The 25,105-nt window shown below is 37.5% G+C and overlaps 1 protein-coding gene across 2 annotated transcripts in view; it reads right to left on the reverse strand.

Moving 5' to 3' along the window:
* The window catches only part of DPYS (dihydropyrimidinase), a 268,242-nt gene extending 244,016 nt beyond the window's left edge, over positions 1-24,226 (reverse strand). The window contains exon 1 of one of the 2 annotated variants that reach the window (XM_053715274.1): positions 23,827-24,226. In XM_053715274.1, the coding sequence (XP_053571249.1) occupies positions 23,827-24,081 (255 nt within the window). In that variant the 5' untranslated portion in view covers positions 24,082-24,226. The remainder of the gene's footprint in view (positions 1-23,826) is intronic. The other variant, XM_053715276.1, reaches the window with a different exon arrangement.
* Positions 24,227-25,105: the final 879 nt, after the last annotated feature.

The following is a 25,105-nucleotide window of genomic DNA, read 5'->3' on the forward strand; positions in this document are numbered from 1 at the left end:
GCCCTACACAACATTGGACCCGAATGCATCAACCACCGCGTAAATTTCTACACCCCCGCCAGACAACTCTGATCGGCCAACCAAGCACTCGCAGTCATCCCTCGCATCAGCAAATCCACAGCGGGTGGAAGATCCTTCTCAAACATGGCTGCAAAGACATGGAACACCCTCCCACTACACCTCAGACAATCCACCTCCCTTACAAAGTTCAGAAAGGACCTCAAAACCTGGCTCTTCGACTGAACGCCCATCCCCCCCTCCTATCTGCTTTCCCTTATCGCCTTGAGACCCTCACGGGTGATTAGTTCACGCTCTATAAGTACCCAATAGATAGATAGATAGATAGAGATAGATTAAAGGGACATGAAACCCAACATTTTTCTTTTTCTTATTTTTTAGGATTGAAATAGAGTATGTGATTTTAAACAACTTTCCAATTTATTTCTGTTATTGAATTTGCTTAATTTTCTTGGAATTCTTTTTTAAAGTTGCAGCTATGCACTACTGGGAGCAATCTGAAGACATCTGGTGAACCAATGAAAAGAGGCATTTTTGTGCAGCCACCAATCAGCAGCTAGTTCCCAGTAATGAATTACTGCTCCTGAGCCTACCTAGATATGCTTTTCAGCTAAGGATACCAAGAAAATAAAGCAATTTAGATAATGGAAGCAAATTGTAAAGTTGTTAAAAAAACATACGGCTAGATTACGAGTCTTGCGTTAGCCTTAAAAAGCAGCGTTGAGAGGTCCCAACGCTGCTTTTTAACGCCCGCTGGTATTACGAGTCTTGAAGGTAGAGACTCGAAAATACCGCAAATCCACTTACGTCAATTGCGTATCCTATTTTTTCAATGGGACTTGCATAACGCCGGTATTACAAGTCTTCCAAAAAGTGAGCGGTAGACCCTCTCCTGTCAAGCCTGGTACCGCATTTTAAAGTCAGTAGTTAAGAGTTTTATGGGCTAACGCCGTAGCATACAACTCTTAACTAAAGTGCTAAAAAGTTCACTAACACCCATAAACTACCTATTAACCCCTAAACCGAGCCCCCCCACATCGCAAACACCAAAAAAAAAATTAACCCCTAATCTGCCGAACCGGACATCGCCGCCACTATAATAAATATATTAACCCCTAAACCTCTGCACTCCTGCATCGCAAACACTAGTTACATTTTATTAACCCCTAATCTGCCATCCCTAACATCGCCGACACCTACCTACATTTATTAACCCCTAATCTGCTGCCCCCAACGTCGCCGCCACTATATTAAAGTTATTAACCCCTAAATCTAAGTCTAACCCTAACACCCCCCTAACTTAAATATAATTTAAATAAATCTAAATAAAATAACTATCATTAACTAAATTATTCCTATTTAAAACTAAATACTTACCTATAAAATAAACCCTAAGCTAGCTACAATATAACTAATAGTTAACGCAAAAGATTGCAACCGCACTACACACGTGAATAGGGACTGCTATTTGTACCTACTTTTATTTTTACAGTGGGTACTTGCTGGAGTGCTTATGCAAGAATCAATGATTCAGAAAAAAGTAGAGTCAGAAATGTGAGTTTCTGGCTCCAAGGGCAGATTGCATTTATTAGCACTTACTGTCCCCTACTACTACTATAGGTATCAAAACCTTGAAAAGGAAGAAAATGTGGGTGGAGCAGCATGTGTCTAAAATTAAAACCTAACTTTTATTTCAACACTTAAAAAAAGAAGAAAAATAATAACATACAATTAAAAACACAAATTCGCGTAGAACTTGGAAATTAGGGTTAAATTGTACCCTTTATTTAGTATTTGGATGGGGTAACGATATGAGAGAGGGGTATCAATATTCAGATATTATATTACTCAGATAAGGTTATCTGAAGAGCTGATATAAGTGTGGATTCTCTTGTATCTCTGACAACTATGTTACTGTGTCAAATTATTGTTGTGCATACATATAGTGTTACTAAAAGTATTTTATCTCTCTGATCTAACTGAATAATATACACCTCCTCTATTGGGCTTGTATATCGAACTGAGGTGATGAAGTGTCGTGTTAAATTAAATTAATGAGAGAATAAACTTTTATGATTTAGGATTTTAGTATTGTGTATATATGCAGAGGTGATTCTGCTATATCTATTGAACTTTTATGATTTAGGATTTTAGTATTGTATATATATGCAGAGGTGATTCTGCTATATATATTGAAGTTCAAATATTGAGAAAAAATGTATAAATCGAGTTACAGTACGTTGTAGAGATAAGTGCCTTTAGCTAATGCTTAAATAGCAATTTTTATATTAGTCCTTACACAAGTAATAGGAGCATTCCCCTTATTTCTGGGGTACTGTGCTTTATACAGAAGTTGTTGTATCTTTTCTCTTAATTTTGTTTAAGTGAATATATCTGCAAAATTAAATCATGCATGTAGACACTTCTATACATATGTATTTTGTTGTTTAACTCGTTAATGCCGATACTTTGTATCAATAGTTGGAGATGATATGGGTTAATACTTGTGATCGATATCTTAGTGTGATAATGTGACTTAGTGGTTATTGTGCTTCTTGTTCAACCTATTTGTTCTAGTAAACATGGATACTTGTGGAGTATTGAAGTCACAAACTTCAAATGAGGTAGTTATTGGTTCTATTTTATATATATAGAATCAAATCAGTATCGAGCTAATTGCTCTTTCCCCTTAGTATCTATGTATGTATATTGGCTTTGAATTAATTGCAGTTTTGTGTGATTCAGTATGTTACATAACTTTGTATATTTTTCTTGAATTTTCTTGGAAGTCACTACACTTGACCTGATGTATTATTTCTTTATTTGCTGACACTGTTGTATATATTTGGTCCATTCAGTATTATGTCATACTTGCTAGTACAATATTTGTTCACAGTATTGTTTATATATTCTTGCAGTTCACTTGTATTATTAGTTAATACGGCCGACTGTGTAATACCGTAATGGTTTTATATATCTAGACCCTGATAGCTTGCTTAGATAGATTTTCTTATATTTATAGATCTCTTTATAATTATACTATTGGGTGGACTAAACAAGTGTGGGTCTTAGTTTGTTAGCAATAACAACTGAGCTGAATCTGCAATAGTCCCCCGGTTTCCAGCAGTATTGTTTGGGAGCCGGTATATTTTTAGGTATAGCAGTCTTGTGGTCTTTTAGAATATTGACTAGCGTCAGATAAATTGTAGTGTAATCAGGTCAAGTAATACTGAAACTTCTATAACGGCAGTTACTTAGTAAAGTTAGGAGTCACACTTTTTTTCTTTTCACATTCACACTATATTAATGGTTTTGTTATCCTTACATTCACATCGTATTTTTGTATTACTGAATATAGAAGCATCCACTTCAGCTTTCCCCAACTTATTTTAAATTAATCCCCAATACTCATTCATGCATTCATTTTGTTGTCTAAGTTCTACGTTCTTTTGCTAATTAAAAACTAAATAGGTTGAAATCGAGATGTCAACCTCTCCCTAACATGTTTCGCCGTTTGTAATTCCGGCTTTTTCAAAGGGTGACGCGCGCAACATTTTTCGGTAATTTATTGGCTTTGCTCCACCCTATTGTCGGTTGGTCGCCAATCGGAATCCCTCTGTATTTGATTGATGGGTGTTTGAATTACGTCACTGTCTTTTTGGATATCTTATTCTTTGAATGTATTTCAATTGTTTCTTAAACTTTGATATAATACTAATAATGTGTTCTATAGAATTATTGACGCATATTTCTGAGATGATTGAAATACTTTATGCATATCTCTGTTTGATCGATATCGTTCGCAACACATTTATAAGTTTTCATAAGTGTCCGCTATACTACAATGACTCAAGATGTAGGTTTAGACTATGAATAGTATGGATAATGTGTATAGATGGACTCAATACAGCCATGTACTTTAGGTTAATAACTCGCATGTAAGTTTTAAGTTAATATTGATTCTTCATTAATATCTCTCATATTATTTATGTTTTAATTAATGTAATTATGCCAATACAAGGGAGGATAAGAAGAATTTTTGGAAGATATCGTATGTATATGGCATGCACTTAGGTTGAACAGATCGATCAGACTTTTGTAGATTAAACCTAGGTTGTTTCCCATTATATCGTCTTCTGACAGATGCACATACTGCTAATAGATTTTTATTCAATTTATGTTAAGAGGATACTTCTAGAATAAATGTTATATTAACTTATGAGGGTGTGAATTGGTCATTTTGGAGTGACAAGCGTGACAGTGAGCTGATGTGCTAACAATGTGAAAATTGCTTTGGATAAACTTTCTGTAGAGATATGAAGAAAAAGAGTGGGTGCTGTAAGAGATGATATATTCATTCTGATATACTTAAGTTGACAAGGATAATTTTGGGAGATTTATTTTCTTTTTATACAATGGATTTAGCGATTTCAATTTCTTGTGACAACATTAATATACCCTTTTGATGTAGCTATGTGAGACATTTATATTCGGGGAATTTGATGGGCTTAGTAGGGATGCTTTTTCACACTATATGTGTAATTGTGTTTGATACTAGGAACAAGTGTCATACTTGAAAGGTGAGTAATCGGTGAGGTTAGATTCTTGTGAGTAGGGGTGTGGTGTGCTCTTAAATGGTGGTGATGGTGTTGTAGGGGATGAAGGGGTAATTGTGGATATAAAATGGTGGGTAAAGAATAAGGGGGGGTCAGGTGAAAGATAGGACTAGGGAAGGAGTGAATGTGATTGGAAAGTTGGGGGTGAGTGTGTCGACTGTGGAGGAAAGGTAAAAAACAATGTGAGGTGGTTTATAATGCACTGAAATTAGAAACACCAACTGTGTGAGCGCCGACACAACAAGACCAGGAGAACCAACTGTGCGAGTGCAACATAAATTGAATTCTAATTGATGGATTTTAGGAAATAATTTTTACTGAATACATTATGTTGTTTTACAGAAGAAACCTTAACGTTTATATTATTTTGATATGAATTGTTATAGGAACACCAAGGCTTATTAATATAATTGTATGAATTTTCATGCATAATTTGAATGGTATATTTTACTTTTTCAGTGTTATAAGAACATTGAGTAATTGTTTTGTTCATTTTAACCTTTTGGATGAACGCAATCCATAAGGTATATCCATTTAGTTTCTATCTTTTGGAGGGCCTTCTCTAGGTCTCCTCCTCTTAGTCCTAAGGACAGCTTTTGGACGCCATAGCATTCCAGTTCAGAGGTTTTGCAATGATGGTGTTTTAGAAAGTGAGATGCTACAGATGTTAATTTTTTATCTTTTTGTAAATCTTTGGGAGCATTACGAATATTTCTTAAGTGTTCCATGATTCTTGTGTGTAACTTTCTAGTGGTCATTCCTATGTAAGTATAGGGACACTTGCATTGGAGGGCATATATGAGTCCCACCGTGTTACAACTTAAGTAAGTTTTGATTTGGTGTGATTTGCCAAATCTGTCTGTGATAGTTTTTTTCTTTTTCATCATGTGTGAGCAAGTTGAACAGCTTCCACATGGGAAAGAGCCTTTCTCTGGAGTTCTTATTGGTTTAGTTTTCTTGATGTAATGGCTAGGACTTAATCTTTCTTTTAGATTTCTTGATCTTCTGTAGCTGATTTCTGCTTTTTGACCAATTATACTTTTTAAAATTGGATCAGCTTGTAGTATATGCCAGTTGTTTTGAATGATTCTGATGACTTCTTGTGATTGGTCATTATAGGTCAAGACTAGTCTTGTTTTTTTATCCTGTTTTTTTGGTCGGACCTTCAATAGGTCAGATCTGGGTGTATTATATGCTCTTTTTTTAGCTTTTTGAATGGACCTTTTGCTGTAACCTCTCACTTTTAACCTGTTTTCTAGTTCTGTGGCTCTTTTTCTAAAGGTTTGCTCGTCTGAGCAGTTGCGTTTGATCCTAAGAAATTCCCCTATGGGTAGCGATTTGGTGGTATTGGGTGCGTGTGCACTGGTTGAGTGAAGTACGTTGTTAGTGGCTGTTCTTTTTCTGTACAGGTCTGTTGAGAGTGTGCCATCAGGGTTCTTCTGAATGAGTAAGTCTAGGAAGGATATATTGGTTAAGCTTTTTTCATAAGTTAGTTTTATATTTAATTTATTGTTGTTTAGATGTTCAAGAAAATTATCCAATTCAGATTCTGGTCCTTCCCATAGGAATAGGATGTCGTCGATATATCTAACCCACATTGGGATGTATTTGGTGTATTGATCGTTGATATCTGAGAAAACATGTTTTTGTTCCCACCAGCCTAGGAACAGGTTGGCATACGTGGGTGCACATGCAGTGCCCATCGCTGTTCCTTGGGTTTGAAGATAGTATTTGTTATTGAAAAGAAAATAATTTTTAGTTAACACGAACTTAAGTAGATTTATCATGAATTCATTATAATCTTGACTTTCTTCTGATGACATGTCTAGAAAGTATTTTACAGCATTGAGTCCGAGTTGATGATTTATGCTAGTGTACAGAGACTCGACATCTGAGGTTACTAACCAAGTTGTTTTGGAAATATGAATATCTTCAATGATTTGCAATACTTCCATGGTGTCTCTCACATATGATGGAAGTTGAGTTAGGAATTGTCTGAGTCTGAGATCTATGTACTGACTTGCTTTCTCGGTTAAGTTGTCGTTTCCTGATACTATTGGACGACCAGGAGGTTGCTTATTGTTTTTATGAATTTTTGGGATCAAATAAAACGTGGCTGTTTTTGGGTGAGATACATTTAGAAATTTTGTTTCTTTGGTTGTAATGAGGCCTCTTCTTTTTGCATCTTCAATTAATTTGTTGAATTGCTGATGGAATTGTTCTGTAGGATTGCTCCAAAGTTCTCTGTAACATACAGAATTTTTCAATTGAATGGATGCTTCTTTTAGATACATGCTTTCAGGCCATATAACAATATTTCCACCCTTATCTGCGTTTCGGATGATCACGTCGTCCCATTCTTCCATCTCTTTTAATGCTTCTCTTTCTTTTTTGGTCAAGTTTTTGGCTTTTGTCTGAATTTTGAGTTCGTTGATTGAATTACATACTATTTGATTGAATACATCTATGTTTGAGCTAATGTTCGTGGCTGGTACAAATTTAGATTTGTTTTTCAATTGTTTTCTCCAGTTTGATTCCTCTGGGATTTCTTGTTCTGTTAGTAGATCTTCTAAATTTCTTAGGGACTCTAGTTCTTCTTCTGACAAGTTAGATATATTTTCTTGAGTATCTTTATTTGCGAAATATTTTTTGAGGAGAAGTTTACGAAGGAAAAGTTGGATGTCCTTTATTGTTTTGAATTTGTCCAGTTGGGAATTGGGACAAAAGGATAATCCTTTGGATAGAACACTTTTATGGTGTTTGGAAAGTCTTTTCTCTGAGAGATTTATAATTCTTAGTTCTTCATTCTTAATTGTGAGAATGGGCTCAGATTTCGTCTCTGAGGTTTTTGGAATCTGTCTTTGATGTTCTTCTTGTTGTTGTTCCTTGTGTTTCTTTTGTTGGAACCTCCCACCTCTTCTGGTGGTTCTGAATCTGAACTTAGATCGTCTTCTAAAAAAGACTTTCTTTTTCTGTTTTCAATAGTAGATGATTTCTTTGATGTTGAGGGTTCTTCCTGTTGCTCTTTGCCATCATTTTCCTGTTCCTCATTATCAGTATCAGAAACATCAGTTTCCACAATGTTCACTCTCCTTTGAGTTTTGTAATTGGAAGTAAAGTTTTTATTTTTCCATTTATAAACTTTGTTGTTTTGGAAATCCTGAATATCTCTTTGTAGTTTACCTTTCTTAGTTGATTTAATTTCATTCTCATACTTGTCGAGTTCTTTTTGATATTTCTTGTATGCATTCTCAAATTCTTTAAGATTTTCGAACTGTTTTAGCTGTTCATTCTGTACTTTGATTAAGTCTTCCAGTCTTTCATATTCAGATGAATTATGTTTTATCAAGATTTTCATTAGTTTAGCTGAACATTCGCTCAAAGCTTCTTCCCATTCAACGCTTAGTTCTTTTCTTCTGAATTCAAAGGCTGGGAAAAGTTGAATTCGCAGTCCTCTTGGGATAAGATTTCTCTGAATGTATTGCTCACAGAACTGCTCATCCCACCATAATTTATCCTGTTTGAACAGGTTTTTATGTAATTCTCTTAGCAGAGTGTCTAAATTATTCGGTGTTATATCAGAGTTTCCACTAGACGAGTCTTGGAACACTTCATTAAGATCACTTTGTCTTTTTTGCTCCCTGGTTTGCTTATCTTTATCAAATTTATTTGCCATACTTTCTTTTGATATTTTAATGTGTGTGCTATTCTGGTTGCGGAAATCCTATATGGAGAATAGGATAATGTGAACTACTAGAAAACGCAAAAGATTGCAACCGCACTACACACGTGAATAGGGACTGCTATTTGTACCTACTTTTATTTTTACAGTGGGTACTTGCTGGAGTGCTTATGCAAGAATCAATGATTCAGAAAAAAGTAGAATCAGAAATGTGAGTTTCTGGCTCCAAGGGCAAATTGCATTTATTAGCACTTACTGTCCCCTACTACTACTATAGGTATCAAAACCTTGAAAAGGAAGAAAATGTGGGTGGAGCAGCGTGTGTCTAAAATTAAAACCTAACTTTTATTTCAACACTTAAAAAAAGAAGAAAAATAATAACATACAATTAAAAACACAAATTCGCGTAGAACTTGGAAATTAGGGTTAAATTGTACCCTTTATTTAGTATTTGGATGGGGTAACGATATGAGAGAGGGGTATCAATATTCAGATATTATATTACTCAGATAACACTTTTTCAGTGTTATAAGAACATTGAGTAATTGTTTTGTTCATTTAAACCTTTTGGATGAACGCAATCCATAAGGTATATCCATTTAGTTTCTATCTTTTGGAGGGCCTTCTCTAGGTCTCCTCCTCTTAGTCCTAAGGACAGCTTTTGGACGCCATAGCATTCCAGTTCAGAGGTTTTGCAATGATGGTGTTTTAGAAAGTGAGATGCTACAGATGTTAATTTTTTATCTTTTTGTAAATCTTTGGGAGCATTACGAATATTTCTTAAGTGTTCCATGATTCTTGTGTGTAACTTTCTAGTGGTCATTCCTATGTAAGTATAGGGACACTTGCATTGGAGGGCATATATGAGTCCCACCGTGTTACAACTTAAGTAAGTTTTGATTTGGTGTGATTTGCCAAATCTGTCTGTGATAGTTTTTTTCTTTTTCATCATGTGTGAGCAAGTTGAACAGCTTCCACATGGGAAAGAGCCTTTCTCTGGAGTTCTTATTGGTTTAGTTTTCTTGATGTAATGGCTAGGACATATGTATAGAAGTGTCTACATGCATGATTTAATTTTGCAGATATATTCACTTAAACAAAATTAAGAGAAAAGATACAACAACTTCTGTATAAAGCACAGTACCCCAGAAATAAGGGGAATGCTCCTATTACTTGTGTAAGGACTAATATAAAAATTGCTATTTAAGCATTAGCTAAAGGCACTTATCTCTACAACGTACTGTAACTCGATTTATACATTTTTTCTCAATATTTGAACTTCAATATATATAGCAGAATCACCTCTGCATATATATACAATACTAAAATCCTAAATCATAAAAGTTCAATAGATATAGCAGAATCACCTCTGCATATATACACAATACTAAAATCCTAAATCATAAAAGTTTATTCTCTCATTAATTTAATTGAACACGACACTTCATCACCTCAGTTCGATATACAAGCCCAATAGAGGAGGTGTATATTATTCAGTTAGATCAGAGAGATAAAATACTTTTAGTAACACTATATGTATGCACAACAATAATTTGACACAGTAACATAGTTGTCAGAGATACAAGAGAATCCACACTTATATCAGCTCTTCAGATAACCTTATCTGAGTAATATAATATCTGAATATTGATACCCCTCTCTCATATCGTTACCCCATCCAAATACTAAATAAAGGGTACAATTTAACCCTAATTTCCAAGTTCTACGCGAATTTGTGTTTTTAATTGTATGTTATTATTTTTCTTCTTTTTTTAAGTGTTGAAATAAAAGTTAGGTTTTAATTTTAGACACACGCTGCTCCACCCACATTTTCTTCCTTTTCAAGGTTTTGATACCTATAGTAGTAGTAGGGGACAGTAAGTGCTAATAAATGCAATCTGCCCTTGGAGCCAGAAACTCACATTTCTGACTCTACTTTTTTCTGAATAACTAATAGTTACATTGTAGCTAGCTTAGGATTTATTTTTATTTTACAGGAAACTTTGTATTTATTTTAACTAGGTAGAATAGTTATTAAATAGTTATTAACTATTTAATAGCTACCTTGTTAAAATAAAGACAAATTTACCTGTAAAATAAAACCTAACCTAAGTTGCAATTACATCTAACACTACACTATAATTAAATAAATTCCCTAAATTAACTACAATAAAATACATTAACAACAATTAAATACTGGAGGACATCTTCTGCCCGGCTTGGATGAAGACCTGCCCGTCTGGAGGACCACTTCGCCCGGCTTCGTTGAGGACTTTGGCCCTGTTGGGTGAAGACTAGTGATGTCGTGAATAGTTCGCCGGCGAACATAGCATGTTCACGTTCACTGCGGCGGGCGAACATATGCGATGTTCGATCCGCACCCTATTCTTTATCATTGAGTAAACTTTGACCCTCTACCTCACAGGCAGAAGACACATTACAGCCAATCAGCAGCAGACCCTCCCTCCCAGACCCTCCCACCTCCTGGACAGCATCCATTTTAGATTCATTTGGAAGCTGCATTCTTAGTAAAAGGAGGGACAGTGTAGCTGCTGCTGATTTAATAGGGAAATCGATAGCTAGGCTAGTGTATTCAGTGTCCACTACAGTCCTGATCTCTGCTGTAAGGACAGCACCCCAAAAAGCCCTTTTTAGGGCTGCTTTTTTTTTTCCTGTGTAATCTAATTGCAGTTGCCTGCCTGCCAGCGTGTGTGTCAGGCTCACAGCGTATACTGTGCCCACTTGCCCAGTGCCACCACTCATATCTGGTGTAACAGTAGTGTACATTTAAAAAAAACAAAACACTTTTTTGACTGTGAAATAATAGCAGACAGCTGCCAGTACCCAAGATGGCCGCCAATAAGGCAGATGGGGAGGGTTAGAGAGCTGTTTTGGGGGGGATCAGGGAGGTTGGTGGCTAAGGGGGGATGCTACACCACAGAATATGTAAATATGCTAAAAAAATTTTTTATTTTTTTTAAAAAACCTTTTATTTTAGTACTGGCAGACTTTCTGCCAGTACTTAAGATGGCGGGGACAATTGTGGGGTGGGGGAGGGAAGGGAGCTGTTTGGAAGGGATCAGGTTGTCTGATGTGTCAGGTGGGAGGCTGATCTCTACACTAAAGCTAAAATTAACCCTGCAAGCTCCCTACAAACTACCTAATTAACCCCTTCACTGCTAGCCATAATACACGTGTGATGCGCAGGTGCATTTAGCGGCCTTCTAATTACCAGAAAGCAACGCCAAAGTCATATATGTCTGCTATTTCTGAACAAAGGGGATCCCAGAGAAGCATTTACAACCATTTGTGCCATAATTGCACAAGCTGTTTGTAAATAATTTCAGTGAGAAACCTAAAATTGCAAAAAAAATTAAGTTTTTTTTAAATTTGATCGCATTTGGCGGTAAAATGGTGGCATGAAATATACCAAAATGGGCCTAGATCAATACTTTGGGTTGTCTAATACACTACAATTAAGCTAAAATTAACTCTACAAGCTGCCTACATGCTACCTAATTAACCCCTTCACTGCTGGGCATAAAACACGTGTGGTGCGCAGTGGCATTTAGTAGCCTTCTAATTACCAAAAAGCAACGCCAAAGCCATATAGGTCTGCTATTTCTGAACAAAGGGGATCCCAGAGAAGCATTTACAACCATTTATGCCATAATTGCATAAGTTGTTTGTAAATAATTTCTGTGAGAAACCTAAAGTTTGTGAAAAAGTGAACAATTTTTTTTTATTTGATCGCATTTGGCGTCGAAATGGTGGCATGAAATATACCAAAATGGGCCTAGATCAATACTTTGGGTTGTCTACTACACTACACTTAAGCTAAAATTAACTCTAAAAGCTGCCTACATGCTCCCTAATTAACCCCTTCACTGCTGGGCATAAAACACGTGTGGTGCGCAGTGGCATTTAGCAGCCTTCTAATTACCAAAAAGCAACGCCAAAGCCATATAAGTCTGCTATAATGGCATGTCTGGCACACAGTGTTGGGGCAAGGGTCCATCTGACCACTGATACCTGGTCTGCAAAGCATGGTCAAGGCAGGTATATCACCTACAATGCGCACTGTGAAGCGGGCGTAACCCTTACACTACCTGATCGATACAACATCATACCTGATGTTTTAAAGCACGTTATTCCAAACAATTTAGGAATGTTAGGTTATTTATGCCCTTTATGGATTAAAACCAGACTCTGCATCAACTATGTAATTTTCCATGGGAGTTTTGCCATGGATCCCCCTCCGGCATGCCACAGTCCAGGTGTTAGTCCCCTTGAAACAACTTTTCCATCACTATTGTGGCCAGAAAGAGTCCCTGTGGGTTTTAAAATTCGCCTGCCTATTGAAGTCTATGGCGGTTCGCCCGGTTCGCCCATTCGCTAACTTTTGCGGAACTTCGCGTTCGCCGTTCGCGAACCCAAATTTTTAGGTTCGCGACATCACTAGTGAAGACTTCTCAATGTAGGGTGATCTTCAAGGGGTTAGTGTTAGGTTTTATTAAGGGGGGATTGGGTAGGTTTTAGAGTAGGGTTGGGTGTGTGGGTGGTAGGTTTTAATGTTGGGGGGGTATTGTACTTTTTTTTACAGGTAAAAGAGCTGATTACTTTGAGGCAATGCCCCACAAAAGGCCCTTTTAAGGGCTATTTGTAATAAAGTATAGGGTAGGGCTTTTTATTATTTTGGGGGGCTTATTTATTTTATTAGGGGGATTAGATTAGGTATAATTAGTTTAAAAAACTTATTTTATAATTTTCTGTAATTTAGTGTTTTTTGTTCCGTACTTTAGATAATTGCATTTAATTGTATTTAATTGTAGTTAATTTAGGGAATTAATTTAATTATAGTGTAGTGTTAGATTTAATTGTAACTTAGGTTAGGTTTTATTTTACAGGTAAATTTGTCTTTATTTTAACAAGGTAGCTATTAAATAGTTAATAACTATTTAATAACTATTCTACCTAGTTAAAATAAATACAAAGTTGCCTGTAAAATAAAAATAAATCCTAAGATAGCTACAATGTAACTATTAGTTATATCGTAGCTACCTTAGGGTTTATTTTATAGGTAAGTATTTATTTTTAAATTGGAATAATTTAGTTAATTGTAGTAATTTTATTTAGATTTATTTAAATTATATTTAAGTTAGGGGGGTGTTAGGGTTAGACTTAGATTTAGGGGTTAATAACTTTAATATAGTGGCGGCGACGTTGGGGGCGGCAGATTAGGGGTTAATAAGTGTAGGTAGCTTGCAGCGACATTGGGTGTGGCAGATTAGGGGTTAATAAATATAATGTAGGTGTCGGCGATGTTGGGGCAGCAGATTAGGGGTTAATACATAAAATGTAGGTGGCGGCGGTGTCCGGAGCGGAAGATTAGGGCTTAATAATATAATGCCGGTGTCGGCGATGTCGGGGACGGCAGATTAGGGGTTAATAAGTGTAAGATTAGGGGTGTTTAGACTCGGGGTTCATGTTAGGGTGTTAGGTGTAGACATAAATATATTTCCCCATAGGAATCAATGGGGCTGCGTTAGGAGCTTTATGCTGCTTTTTTCCAGGTGTTGGGTTTTTTTTCAGCCGGCTCTCCCCCATTGATTCCTATGGGGAAATTGTGCACGAGCACGTTTTGCCAGTTCACTGCTACCGTAAGCAGCGCTGGTATTGAGGTGAGATGTGGTGCAAAATTTTGCTCTACGCTCACTTTTCTGCAGCTAACGCCGGGTTTGTAAAAACCCGTAATACCAGCGTTGTCGGTAGGTGAGTGGTGAGCATAAACTGCTCATTAGTACCGCACACCATTACCGACAAAACTCGTAATCTAGGCGATAATTTATTCTTACCTGATAAATGTATTTATTTCTTGACACGGTGAGTCCACAGATCATCTTAATTACTGTTGGGAATATCACTCCTGACCAGCAGGAGGAGGCAAAGAGCACCACAGCAAAAGCTGTTAAATACCACTCCCCCTACCCACAATCCCCAGTCATTTGACCAAAGGGAAAGGAAAAAGAAAGTAATCTAAGGTGCAGAGGTGCCTGAATTTTATAGAAAAGCAAACTGTCTGAAAAACAGGGCGGGCCATGGACTCACCCGTGTCAAGAAATAAATACATTTATCAGGTAAGAATAAATTATGTTTTCTTTCTAATGACATGGTGAGTCCACGGATCATCTTAATTACTGTTTGGAACCAATACCCAAGCTAGAGGACACGGATGATAAGGGAGGGACAAGACAGTTAACCTAAACGGAAGGCACCACTGCTTAAAGAACCTTTCTCCCAAAAGAGGCCTCTGCTGAAGCAAAAGTATCAAATTTATAAGATTTAGAAAAAGTATGCAAAGATGACCAAGTCGCAGCCTTGCAAAGCTGATCTACAGAAGCTCCATTTTTGAAAGCCCAAGAAGATGAAACAGCCCTCGTGGAATGAGCCGTGATTCTCTCAGGAGGCTGATGACCAGCAGTCTCATATGCCAAGCGAATAACACTCCTCAACCAACAAGAAAGAGAAGTAGCCGTAGCTTTCTTACCCTTATGCTTCCCAGAAAAGATAACAAAGAAGAAGACTGACAAAAATCCTTAGTCGCCTGCAAATAATATTTCAATGCACGAACCACATCCAGGTTGTGTAACAAATGCTCCTTATAAGAAGAAGGATTAGGACACAAAGAAGGAACAACAATCTGTTGATTAATATTCTTATCAGAAACAACCTTGGGAAGAAAACTCAAGGCAGTACGCAGAACTTCCTTATCAGAGTGAAATATAAGAATAGGCGATTCATACTGTAAGGCTGAAAGCTCCAAAACTCTTTGAGCCGAAGAAATAGCCACCAGAAACAAAACCTTCAAAGATAACATCTTAATATCCAAAGAATGCATAGGTTCAAACGGAGCCTGTTGAAGGACTCTAAGAACCAAATTAAGACTCCAAGGTGGACTAGCAGACCTAAACACAGGCCGAATTCTAACCAAGGCCTGACAAAAAGAATGAACATCTGGCACATCCGCCAGGCGCTTGTGCAATAACATAGATAAAGCAGAAATTGACCCTTCAGGGTACTAGCAGATAAATCTTTCTCCAAACTCTCCTGGAGAAAAGACAAAATCCTAGGAATCCTAACTCTACTCCACGAGTAGCCTTTGGAATCACACCAATACAAATATTTACGCCAAATCTTATAATAAATATTTCCTAGTCACAGGCTTACGAGCCTGAATCATAGTCTCAATGACTGACTCAGAAAAACCACGCTTAGAATGAATCAAGCGTTCAATCTCCAAGCAGTCAGCTTCAGAGAAACAATATTTTGATGAAGGAAGGGACCCTGCAGAAGATGGTTCTTCCTTAAGGGAAGACGCCAAGGTGGAAGAGAAGACATCTCCACCAGATCTGCAAACCAGATTCTGTGCAGCCACGCTGGAACAATGAGAATCACTGATGCCCTCTCTTGTTTGACCCGAGCAATGACCCGAGAAAGAAGAGCAAACGGAGGGAATACATATGCCAGACTGAAAGTCCAAGGAACTGCCAGAGCATCTATCAGAACAGCTTGAGGATCCTTTGACCTCAACCCATACCTCGGGAGCTTGGCATTCTGATGAGATGCCATGAGATCCAACTCTGGCTGCCTCCAACTGAGAATCAAGCTGGAAAATACCTCTGGATAAGGTTCCTACTCCCCCAGATAAAAAGTCTGCCTGCTCAGAAAATCCGCTTCCCAATTGTCTACCCCTGGAATGTGGATAGCAGACAGACAACAGTTGTGAATCTCTGCCCACTGAATAATCTTGGCTACCTCTGTCATGGCCAAGGAACTCCGAGTTCCTCCCTGATGATTGATGTAAACCACTGACGTTATGTTGTCCAACTGAAACCTGATAAACTGGGTTGAAGCTAGCTGAGGCCAGACTGGAAAATCATTGAAAATTTCTTTCAGTTCCAAAACATTTATTGGAAGAACCGACTCCTCCCGAGTCCATAGACCTTGAGCCTTTAATTAACCCCAGACAGCACCCCAGCCCAGCAAACTGGCATCCGTGGTCACAATCACCCAGGCAGGTCTGCGAAAGCAAGTTCCCTGAGAGAGAAGATCCTGAGACAACCACCATGGAAGAGAATTTCTGGACATCTGATCTAGAACAATCTTTAGAGATAGATCTACATAATCCCTGTTCCACTGCCTGAGCAAGCATAACTGCAGAGGTCTGAGATGGAACCGAGCAAACTGAATGATGTCCATGACTGAAACCATCAGACCAATAACCTCCATGCACTGAGCCACTGACGGCCGAGGAAGGGACTGAAGAGCAAGACACGTATTGAAAATTGTTGACTTTCTTGCTTCTGTCAGAAAAATCTTCATCTCTAGAGTATCTATAATGGTCCTCAAAAATGCCACTCTTGTAGCCGGAAATTAAGGAACTTTGTCCTAAATTCACCTTCCAACTGTGGAAGCGCAGAAAAGACAACAACTCCGTGTGGGAGTTTGCTAGTTGAAAAGATGGAGCCTGAACTAGAATGTCGTTCAGATAAGGAGCCACTGCAACACCCTTCCAAAAGGAAGAACTACAAACTGAAAATGTTTGTCTAGAAATGCAAATCTTAGGAACCTGTGATGATCCCTGTGAAAGGGAATATGCAGGTACGCATCCTTTAAATCCACTGGTCATGAACGGACCTTCCTGAATCAAAGGAATAAGGGAACGAATAGTTTCCATCTTGAAAGATGGAACCCTGAGAAACTTGTTTACACTCTTGAGATCTAAAATAGGTCTGAAAGTTCCCTCCTTGTTAGGAATGACGAAGAGATGGGAATAAAAACCCAGACCCTGTTCCTGAACCGGAACAGGAACTATCACTCCCATGTCGGAAAGATTCTGAACACAACGTAAGAACGCCTCTCCTTTTATCTGGTTTACAGATAATCTGGAGAGAAGAAACCTGCCTCTGGGAGGAAAATTCTTGAACTCTAATTTGTAACCATGGGACATGATATCTACCACCCAGGGATCCTGAACATCTCAAACCCAAGCTTGAGAGAAGAAAGAGAGTCTGCCCCCACAAGATCCATTCCCAGATTGGGGGCAGACCCTTCATGCTGATTTTGAGTCAGCAACAGGCTTCCTGGACTGCTTCCCCTTATTCCAAGACTGATTTGACTTCCAAGATGGCTTGGACTGTTCCTGCTTAGAGGAAGAAGAGGAAGATTTAACAGAGAAGTTACGAAAGGAATGAAAATTACTCTGCCGACCCTTCTGTTTATTTCTTTTATCCTGAGGAAGAGAATGCCCCTTCCCTCCCGTAATATTAGAAATAATCTCAGCCAAACCTGGCCCAAACAAGGTCTTACCCCTGTAAGGAATAGACAAAAGCTTAGACTTAGAGGACACATCCGCAGACCAGGATTTTAACCATAAAGCTCTGCGAGCTAAAATGGCAAAACCAGAAATTTTAGCTCCCAACTTGATGACCTGTAGAGAAGCATCTGCAATAAAGGAATTAGCCAACTTCAAAGCCTTGATTCTATCTTGAATTTCTTCAAGAGGAGTATCTTGCTGAATAGAATCAGACAATGCATCCAACCAAAATGCAGCTGCACTAGTAACCATAGCAAAACATGCAGCCGGTGTCCATTGATACCCCTGGTGAACATAAATCCTTTTAAGCAAAGCTTCCAACTTCTTATCCATAGGATCTTTAAAGGAACAGCTGTCCTCAATAGGAATAGTGGTCCTCTTGGTCAGAGTGGAAACTGCTCCCTCCACCTTAGGAACCATCTGCCAAGATTCCTTAATAGAATCAGCAATAGGAAACATCTAACTAAAAATTGGAGAAGAGGAAAAGGGAATCCCAGGCTTCTCCCATTCTCGTGCAATAATATCTGAAACACGATCTGGTATAGGAAAAACTTCTGCCGAGGAAGGGACATCAAAAAACGTATTAAGTTTACTAGATTTCTTAGGAATAACCAAGACTGACGCCTCAGAGTCATCCAAGGTAGCCAAAACCTCCTTGAGTAACAAACGGAGGTGCTCTACTTTAAAACTAAAGGAACCCGAGATCTCACCCTCAGATGCTACTGAAGTATCTTCCTCCTCAGGCTTATGAGAAGAAACACTAGACACAAGTGCAACAGAATCAGAAACCTTATACTTCCTCTTGCGCTTCCCCTGCAACATAGGAAAAGCAGACAAAGCCTCAGATACTGCCGAGAATATATGAGTAGCCATATCCTGCAAGGAAAAACCAACCTGAGACGAAACACAGGGTACTGCAGAAGATTGGGACATTTGAGGAGAAAGCTGCGGATTAGCCTGAACAGGAGACTCCTGAACAACATCCGCCCTAGACAATGAAGGGTCAGAATCAAAAAGTCTATCCTTGTAATTTAATGTTCTCTCAATACAAGAGGAACAAAAAGGAATAGGAGGCTCAACATTAGTATTTAAACATAGAGAACAAGCAACAGCTTGCAGGGCCTCTTGGTCCATCTTATTCCAAAGGAAAAAACCTTAATCAGTAAAAAATTCTAAGTTCAAAACAGAATTTTAATGAAACAAAAAAACGTTACTGTCCCTTTAAATTTTAAACAGACTTTTTTTTTTTTTTTTTTAACTAAAAAATCCTAAAATAAACTGCACAATAAATCTTGCAGCAACAATTTTTCACAAAATGAATGCAAAAAGAGACACAAATGTTATAGTCCCTGAAATTAAGACAGAAACTTAAATATAAACAGAGCAGCAGCCCCCCAAAAAACAACAGGCAACCTCCACACCTCAGCAAGCTCTGCTGAGGTGCCTACCTGACCTGCTTGCTACTGGAAACAAAGTCAGAAAATGATCCGTACCCCCACACAGCTGCACCGGAGAGAACGCTGAACCACCTCTAAGGAGCTATGCAACAGAGCTGCAACATCCAGGAACAACAGGAAACAGCTAAAAGGGCGCCAAAAATGTCCTTGCTATCTCAGATTAGCCTGCCTATTGTGGGCATGGCCTAACAAACCTCACGGTAGCCATTAACCTTTTAACGCCGTTATGTGATTCTATTCCATCATAATTACACTGGGCTTTAGTGCCGTTCTGACGAAATAGAACGTCATAACCGTTGGCTGTCCTAAAGTCAACAGCGCTTCCATGATGTGATCATGGTCTGGAGGGCGTGCCATAGCATCACAGGGATGCCCTCCTGACCCGATCCCATAATTGAAATCTCACGATCACGTGTACGATCGCAGGATTTCAATTTGTTTACAGATTAACCCGGTCATCAAAGGGTTAATACACAAACAAAAACATGTACACCAAAGTGAAAACATAATAAACTGAGCCTCCAAACATCCCCAGTGCCTGCAAAACTGCCATACAATAAACCATTAACCTAGAAGGCTGATTGTATATTTAGACAGTATTAACTGTCAAAGTGCCAAATTCTCCTATATCAAAACAGGGAAAAAAATAGGCACTTACCTCAAAAATCTGTCCGGCAGCAGGACAGCACACTTGGTATGAGAGGGGCTTCCTACCTCACATGGACCTGTGGAAAAAAAGAAAAGGCTGAGAAAACTTACTCAAACTTTCAACCAAGGGCAGCAAGAAACTGCTTGGGAGGCCCAGTGCGGATTATACCCCACAAATTCCCAAATACTTAAAAGCCACCACTTGCTCTACTAAAGAGACTGACATGGACTACGGCTAAACCCTGAAGAAAACCAGAGCAAACTTAAAACTTAAAAAATAACTCTTTATTGAAGAATCAGACACATAACTTTACCCCTCCTTGCAACTGATACAAGCAACTAGAATGACTGGGGATTGTGGGTAGGGGGAAAGGTATTTAACAGCTTTTGCTGTGGTGCTCTTTGCCTCCTCCTGCTGGTCAGGAGTGATATTCCCAACAGTAATTAAGATGATCTGTGGACTCACCATGTCATTAGAAAGAAATTACATGTTCTGTCTGAATAATAAAGGAAAAAAAAATTGTTTTCATGTCCCTTTAAAAGGTTATCTCTGTCTCCCATTAAGTGATTGGTTATTTTCTCATGAAGATCCTGGCAATCTTGTTCCTGGCCTGCACTTAGGTTACTGACCCTGGCAAGTTATTTGGACTCTGTTATCTGCCTGACCCTTATCTGTATTGTCACCAAAGGGCTGATCATTTGGCTAAAGACTTTTGGATCTGTACCCTTACTTACAATTTTGGTATCTCTTTCTGTTTGCTATATGGTTTCTGATGGATAACCTGGTGCTGACGTTGGACTATTCGTTTTAACTACTCTCCTGTTTTGCCCAAGCACACCTGCTACTCTATTACTAGAGAGATCTACTGTTTGTTTCAACTTTGTTCCTGCTACCTATCTCCTGCTTCTGTGGTTCCGGACTACTACTTGGGTAATTATAGTATTACCTTATACAAAGGGAACATGTCTCAGCAGATTGTTTTGAATAATTTGTATAAATTATTCAAGTTCAGTCTAACAAAAAGTACTAATTGGGGCTATGCCAATGTTATCAAATTTGCTTAGTTTTCTTAGTGTTTGGTATTGCTGCTCAATGGCCTACTCTTTATCAAAGTATGCCAAGAGACTGAAGCAAATTTAGATAATAAAGTATATTGGATAGTTCTTAAAGTTTGCATACTCTATCTCAATCAAGAAAGTTTAATTTTGACTTTACTGTCCCTTTAAAGGACAATTAAAAGACCATTAAATACAGTAGAATTGCATAATCACCACATGCATAATAAAAGGACAATACAATAGCATTGACTCTGAATTTTAAATAAGCAGTAGAAGTTTTTTTTATGACCAATTTATAAAAATGTTTCCATTTCCTGCCACCTGTATCATGTACAAGCAATCAGTGAATCACAGATTCATATATGTATACAATGTGAACTCTTGAACATGCTCAGTAGGAGTTGATGCCTTATAAAGTTTGCATATAAAAATACTGTGCACTCTTTGCATGTGTTATCTGAATCATGAAAGTTTACTTTTGATGTTAAAGGACCGGTAAATACAGTAGATTTACATAATAAACAAATACATGATAAAAAGAGAATGCAATAGCACTTAGTCTGAACTTCAAATGAGTAGTAGATTTTTTTCTGACAGAATTTCAAAGATATATACTGTATATATATATTTCCACTCCTCCTGTATCATGTGACAGCCATCAGCCAATCACAAAATGCATATACGTATATTCTGTGAATTGTTGCACATGCTTAGTAGGAGCTGGTGACTCAAAAATGTGTAAATATTTGCACATTTTGTTAATGGAAGTAAATTGTAAAGTTTTTTAAAATCGCATGCTCTATCTGAATCAAGGAAGTTTAACTTTGACCTGAGTGTCCCTTTAAGTCAGGGGTCCTAACATTTTTTAGACAGGGGGCCAGTTCACTGTCCCTCAGACTGTTGGGGGGCGGACTATAGTTTGAAAAAAAATATGAACGAATTCCTATGCACACTGCACATATCTTATCTGTAGTGCAAAAAAACAAAACAAAAAATACAGTATTGAAAATGAAGAACAATTTTAATCAACAAACTTAATAGTATTTTAATGGGAAGTATGGGCCTGCTTTTGGATAATGAGATGGTCAATGTCTGGTTCCATATTTGTCACTGCTAGTCATAACAAGTGATGCAAGTGACAAACATGGAACCGTAACAAGTGCAAGAACTTTAAAAGAGAGAACCTGTCCCAGCCTCAGCCGGCTCCCAGTTGGGTGAACAAGTGAGCACATGTATACCTATGTACAGTGGTGGACCTAAGCAACTAAAGGTCCTTGTACAAGATTGTCCGGTGGGGATGCGTAGGTTGTGCATAGCTCCCGTTGCCATTCTCCTCCTAGGCTCCACACTGTTTACGCACAGCATGTGTGCTTTACCTGCTGACGTCTCCTTCTTCTCCTCTGCACAGCAGCAGAGGATTCCAGATGCCGGACGATTCAGTGATTTGGTGCAAATGTGGTATATTGCGGCCAGGTCACTTACCCGATCTTCCTCGTTTCTGCTCTGCATGATAGATAGTTAATTGTCGTGCACATGATCAGGATACCATAGTAAGTATTATTCAAGATGAGTGGAGGTAATAGGGTTTATTGCATTGGAAAACATTAGGTGCACATCTGTCATGGTTAATGTACTCCTTCCTTTGTAATTTAGGTGCCATGGATATAGCAGTTGGGGTCAGAGAATCCCTGTCAGCTGCCATAGCAACCAATTGCTATTAGTGTCAGAAGATATTTTTGTTCATGAGGGCTCTATTATCTGAGGTAGCTTATGATCTGAAGCAATAACCACTAACTATTTTGGGGGGCACGTGCCATCATACAACTAATCAAAGCATGTCAATATTGTGAAAAACATCCTTAGTCTTTAGCAGGCAAACTACCATTGGTACTTAGAGTTAACATGTACTACATTTCTGTTTGTTTTTTAAAACAAATATTTCTGTGCTAAAAAAAATATTTATATTAATTTAAAGGACATTATACACCTCTTGCATTTGTGTAATATTTATCCTCTGTCCCTAGAGAGACTGAAAAGCAAAATCTGTAAACTAGACTTTCAAAGTGCAACATTTGCAAGTTACAGAAAGACCAATTTTTACACCTTTTTTCACAAGTAAAAGGTTTTAAATTACCTATAATGCTTGTGAAGAGTGTGCCATTAAAACTGAGGGAGTTTTTTTTGATCAGCCAATAAGCAGTCGCTGTGGATAAGTTCTGCCCACACACGCATTTGCTCTAAGAGTCAGTATCAATGTATTGCAAAGTATTCTTTTCAAGATAGATTATTTTATTAGCCGTAATACTATGAAACCAAAGTCAAAAGCAATCTCTTAAAATACCACATATCTATATTTCAGTAACATTCTAAGAATATAAATTTAAGACAAACAAACTGTGAAAAACAAAATAATCACATTTAAATCATAACTTATCGCATCTGCTACTTTCTTTATCAGATTGATGACAAATTCAGCTTCCTCCAATTGTTGCTCGTGGGGCAACACAACGGATTGGAGCAAGCCAGTTTTGTCATCGATATGCTAATGAAGCAGGAGCTGTGGGTGGAGTATTGGAGTTATGTTTACCATAACGCAAAGGTAAGTATTTATGCATCATTGTAAACTTTAATGAATTAAAGTGCCCCTGTTTTTAAGAGTATTATTTAATACTGGCCTTTAATTCGATAAAGTTTACAATCACTTTAGGCACATCTACTAAAATGAAATGGTTATATCTTGACCTATATATCAACTTATCTAAGCATAAAATATGGCCTGTACCATTTAACAAAATACTGAAAGTGAATTTTTTAAAAATACATTCATTTTTCATATATTCATACAGGTAAACACAAACAGCACACACATATACACATACATATTCATTTCAATATTGATATAAAATCCATTGTTTCTTGTCTTTCATATAAATAAAATCAATGAAAAAAATAATCAATAGGAATCAGTACCTTGGTTCCTGTGTAGAAATCATCAACAGCATAAGTGCCCATGAAAGGTAATTGCATATGTGTATGTGTGTCTATGCCCCCTGGTATAACCAGTTTCCCTGTAGCATCAATAATTCTCAGGTCAGTAATATTATCCAGCTGCAGGTTCTGTCCAATGTCCTTGATCAAACCATCTTCAATATAAACATCAGATATAATGGAAAAATCATGATTTACAATCTTACCACCCTTGATCAAAATGCGATTTGAAGCCATTGGTACAAACGTTGTTTAGTTGTTTGTTTTTTTCAAGTAAATTGCACGAAAAAAAGGAATAATAAAGTGATTTCTTTGCTTTTGTCCTGTGTTTATAATGCAGTTGTTTCTTCGCTCTCAGCTTTTAACGTTGTGTTTATTTGTGGCACTTGGTCAGGGAGAGTTATGTGATATTCTGCATACCACAGCTTACTTTAAATATAAGTGATAGACAGCATGGATTCCATTCCTCCTCCTCTGCTTTTCTACACATTGTGTCCACTGCAATGTATGATTAACTCATTTGCCATGGACTTTTTCTGTATTGTAAATGATTAAAACCTTTACAGCTGTGTCATTGTATCCATGACATATTAATGCTGTAAACATTAATTTTACACTGTTACTGGTTTACAAATAAAACAAATATCAATCAAACAATAAATAAAGATAACTAGGAACGATCATTTAAATAAATTATTTATTTATTATTATATCAATTAACTGAACTTTTAGAATAGTATATTATATAAATATGCTGAAGGATACAAGGTGACTTCTATAACTGTTCTGACAGAAAGCCACAGGTATTCAGACAATGCCAGTTTGGATCTGTACAGGGGCATAGTACAGTTTATCTGACGTTCCTGTCATTTTATTACTATAATAATAAACTTGTGCGAAGAGAGTTTAAATAAATGACAAAATTATATTAAATCAGAATTACCTCTGCAGTAAGAGATTCTCATAATATGTGTAATTTTGTACTGTATTGAATATTGTTTTTCCTCTAGTCTACAAATACTGCATGGCCCTGATCAGAAGAAGTGTAGGCTTGGGTGACTTTTGTTCTTGTCAAACTCATTCAATATGTAGTATTCTTTTATCCATTCAAAACAGGCAGTGCAATAATATGCATCATCTTACATATTATATATAGATAGAACAAAAAGAGCCAAATCATTATCTGGGGCACAGTATTGGGGCCACACTTAAAGGGACAGTATACACTCATTTTCATATAACTGCATGTAATAGACACTAC

This window comes from Bombina bombina, chromosome 5 (assembly GCF_027579735.1).
Source record: "Bombina bombina isolate aBomBom1 chromosome 5, aBomBom1.pri, whole genome shotgun sequence".
NCBI classification, from domain to species: Eukaryota; Metazoa; Chordata; class Amphibia; order Anura; family Bombinatoridae; genus Bombina; species Bombina bombina.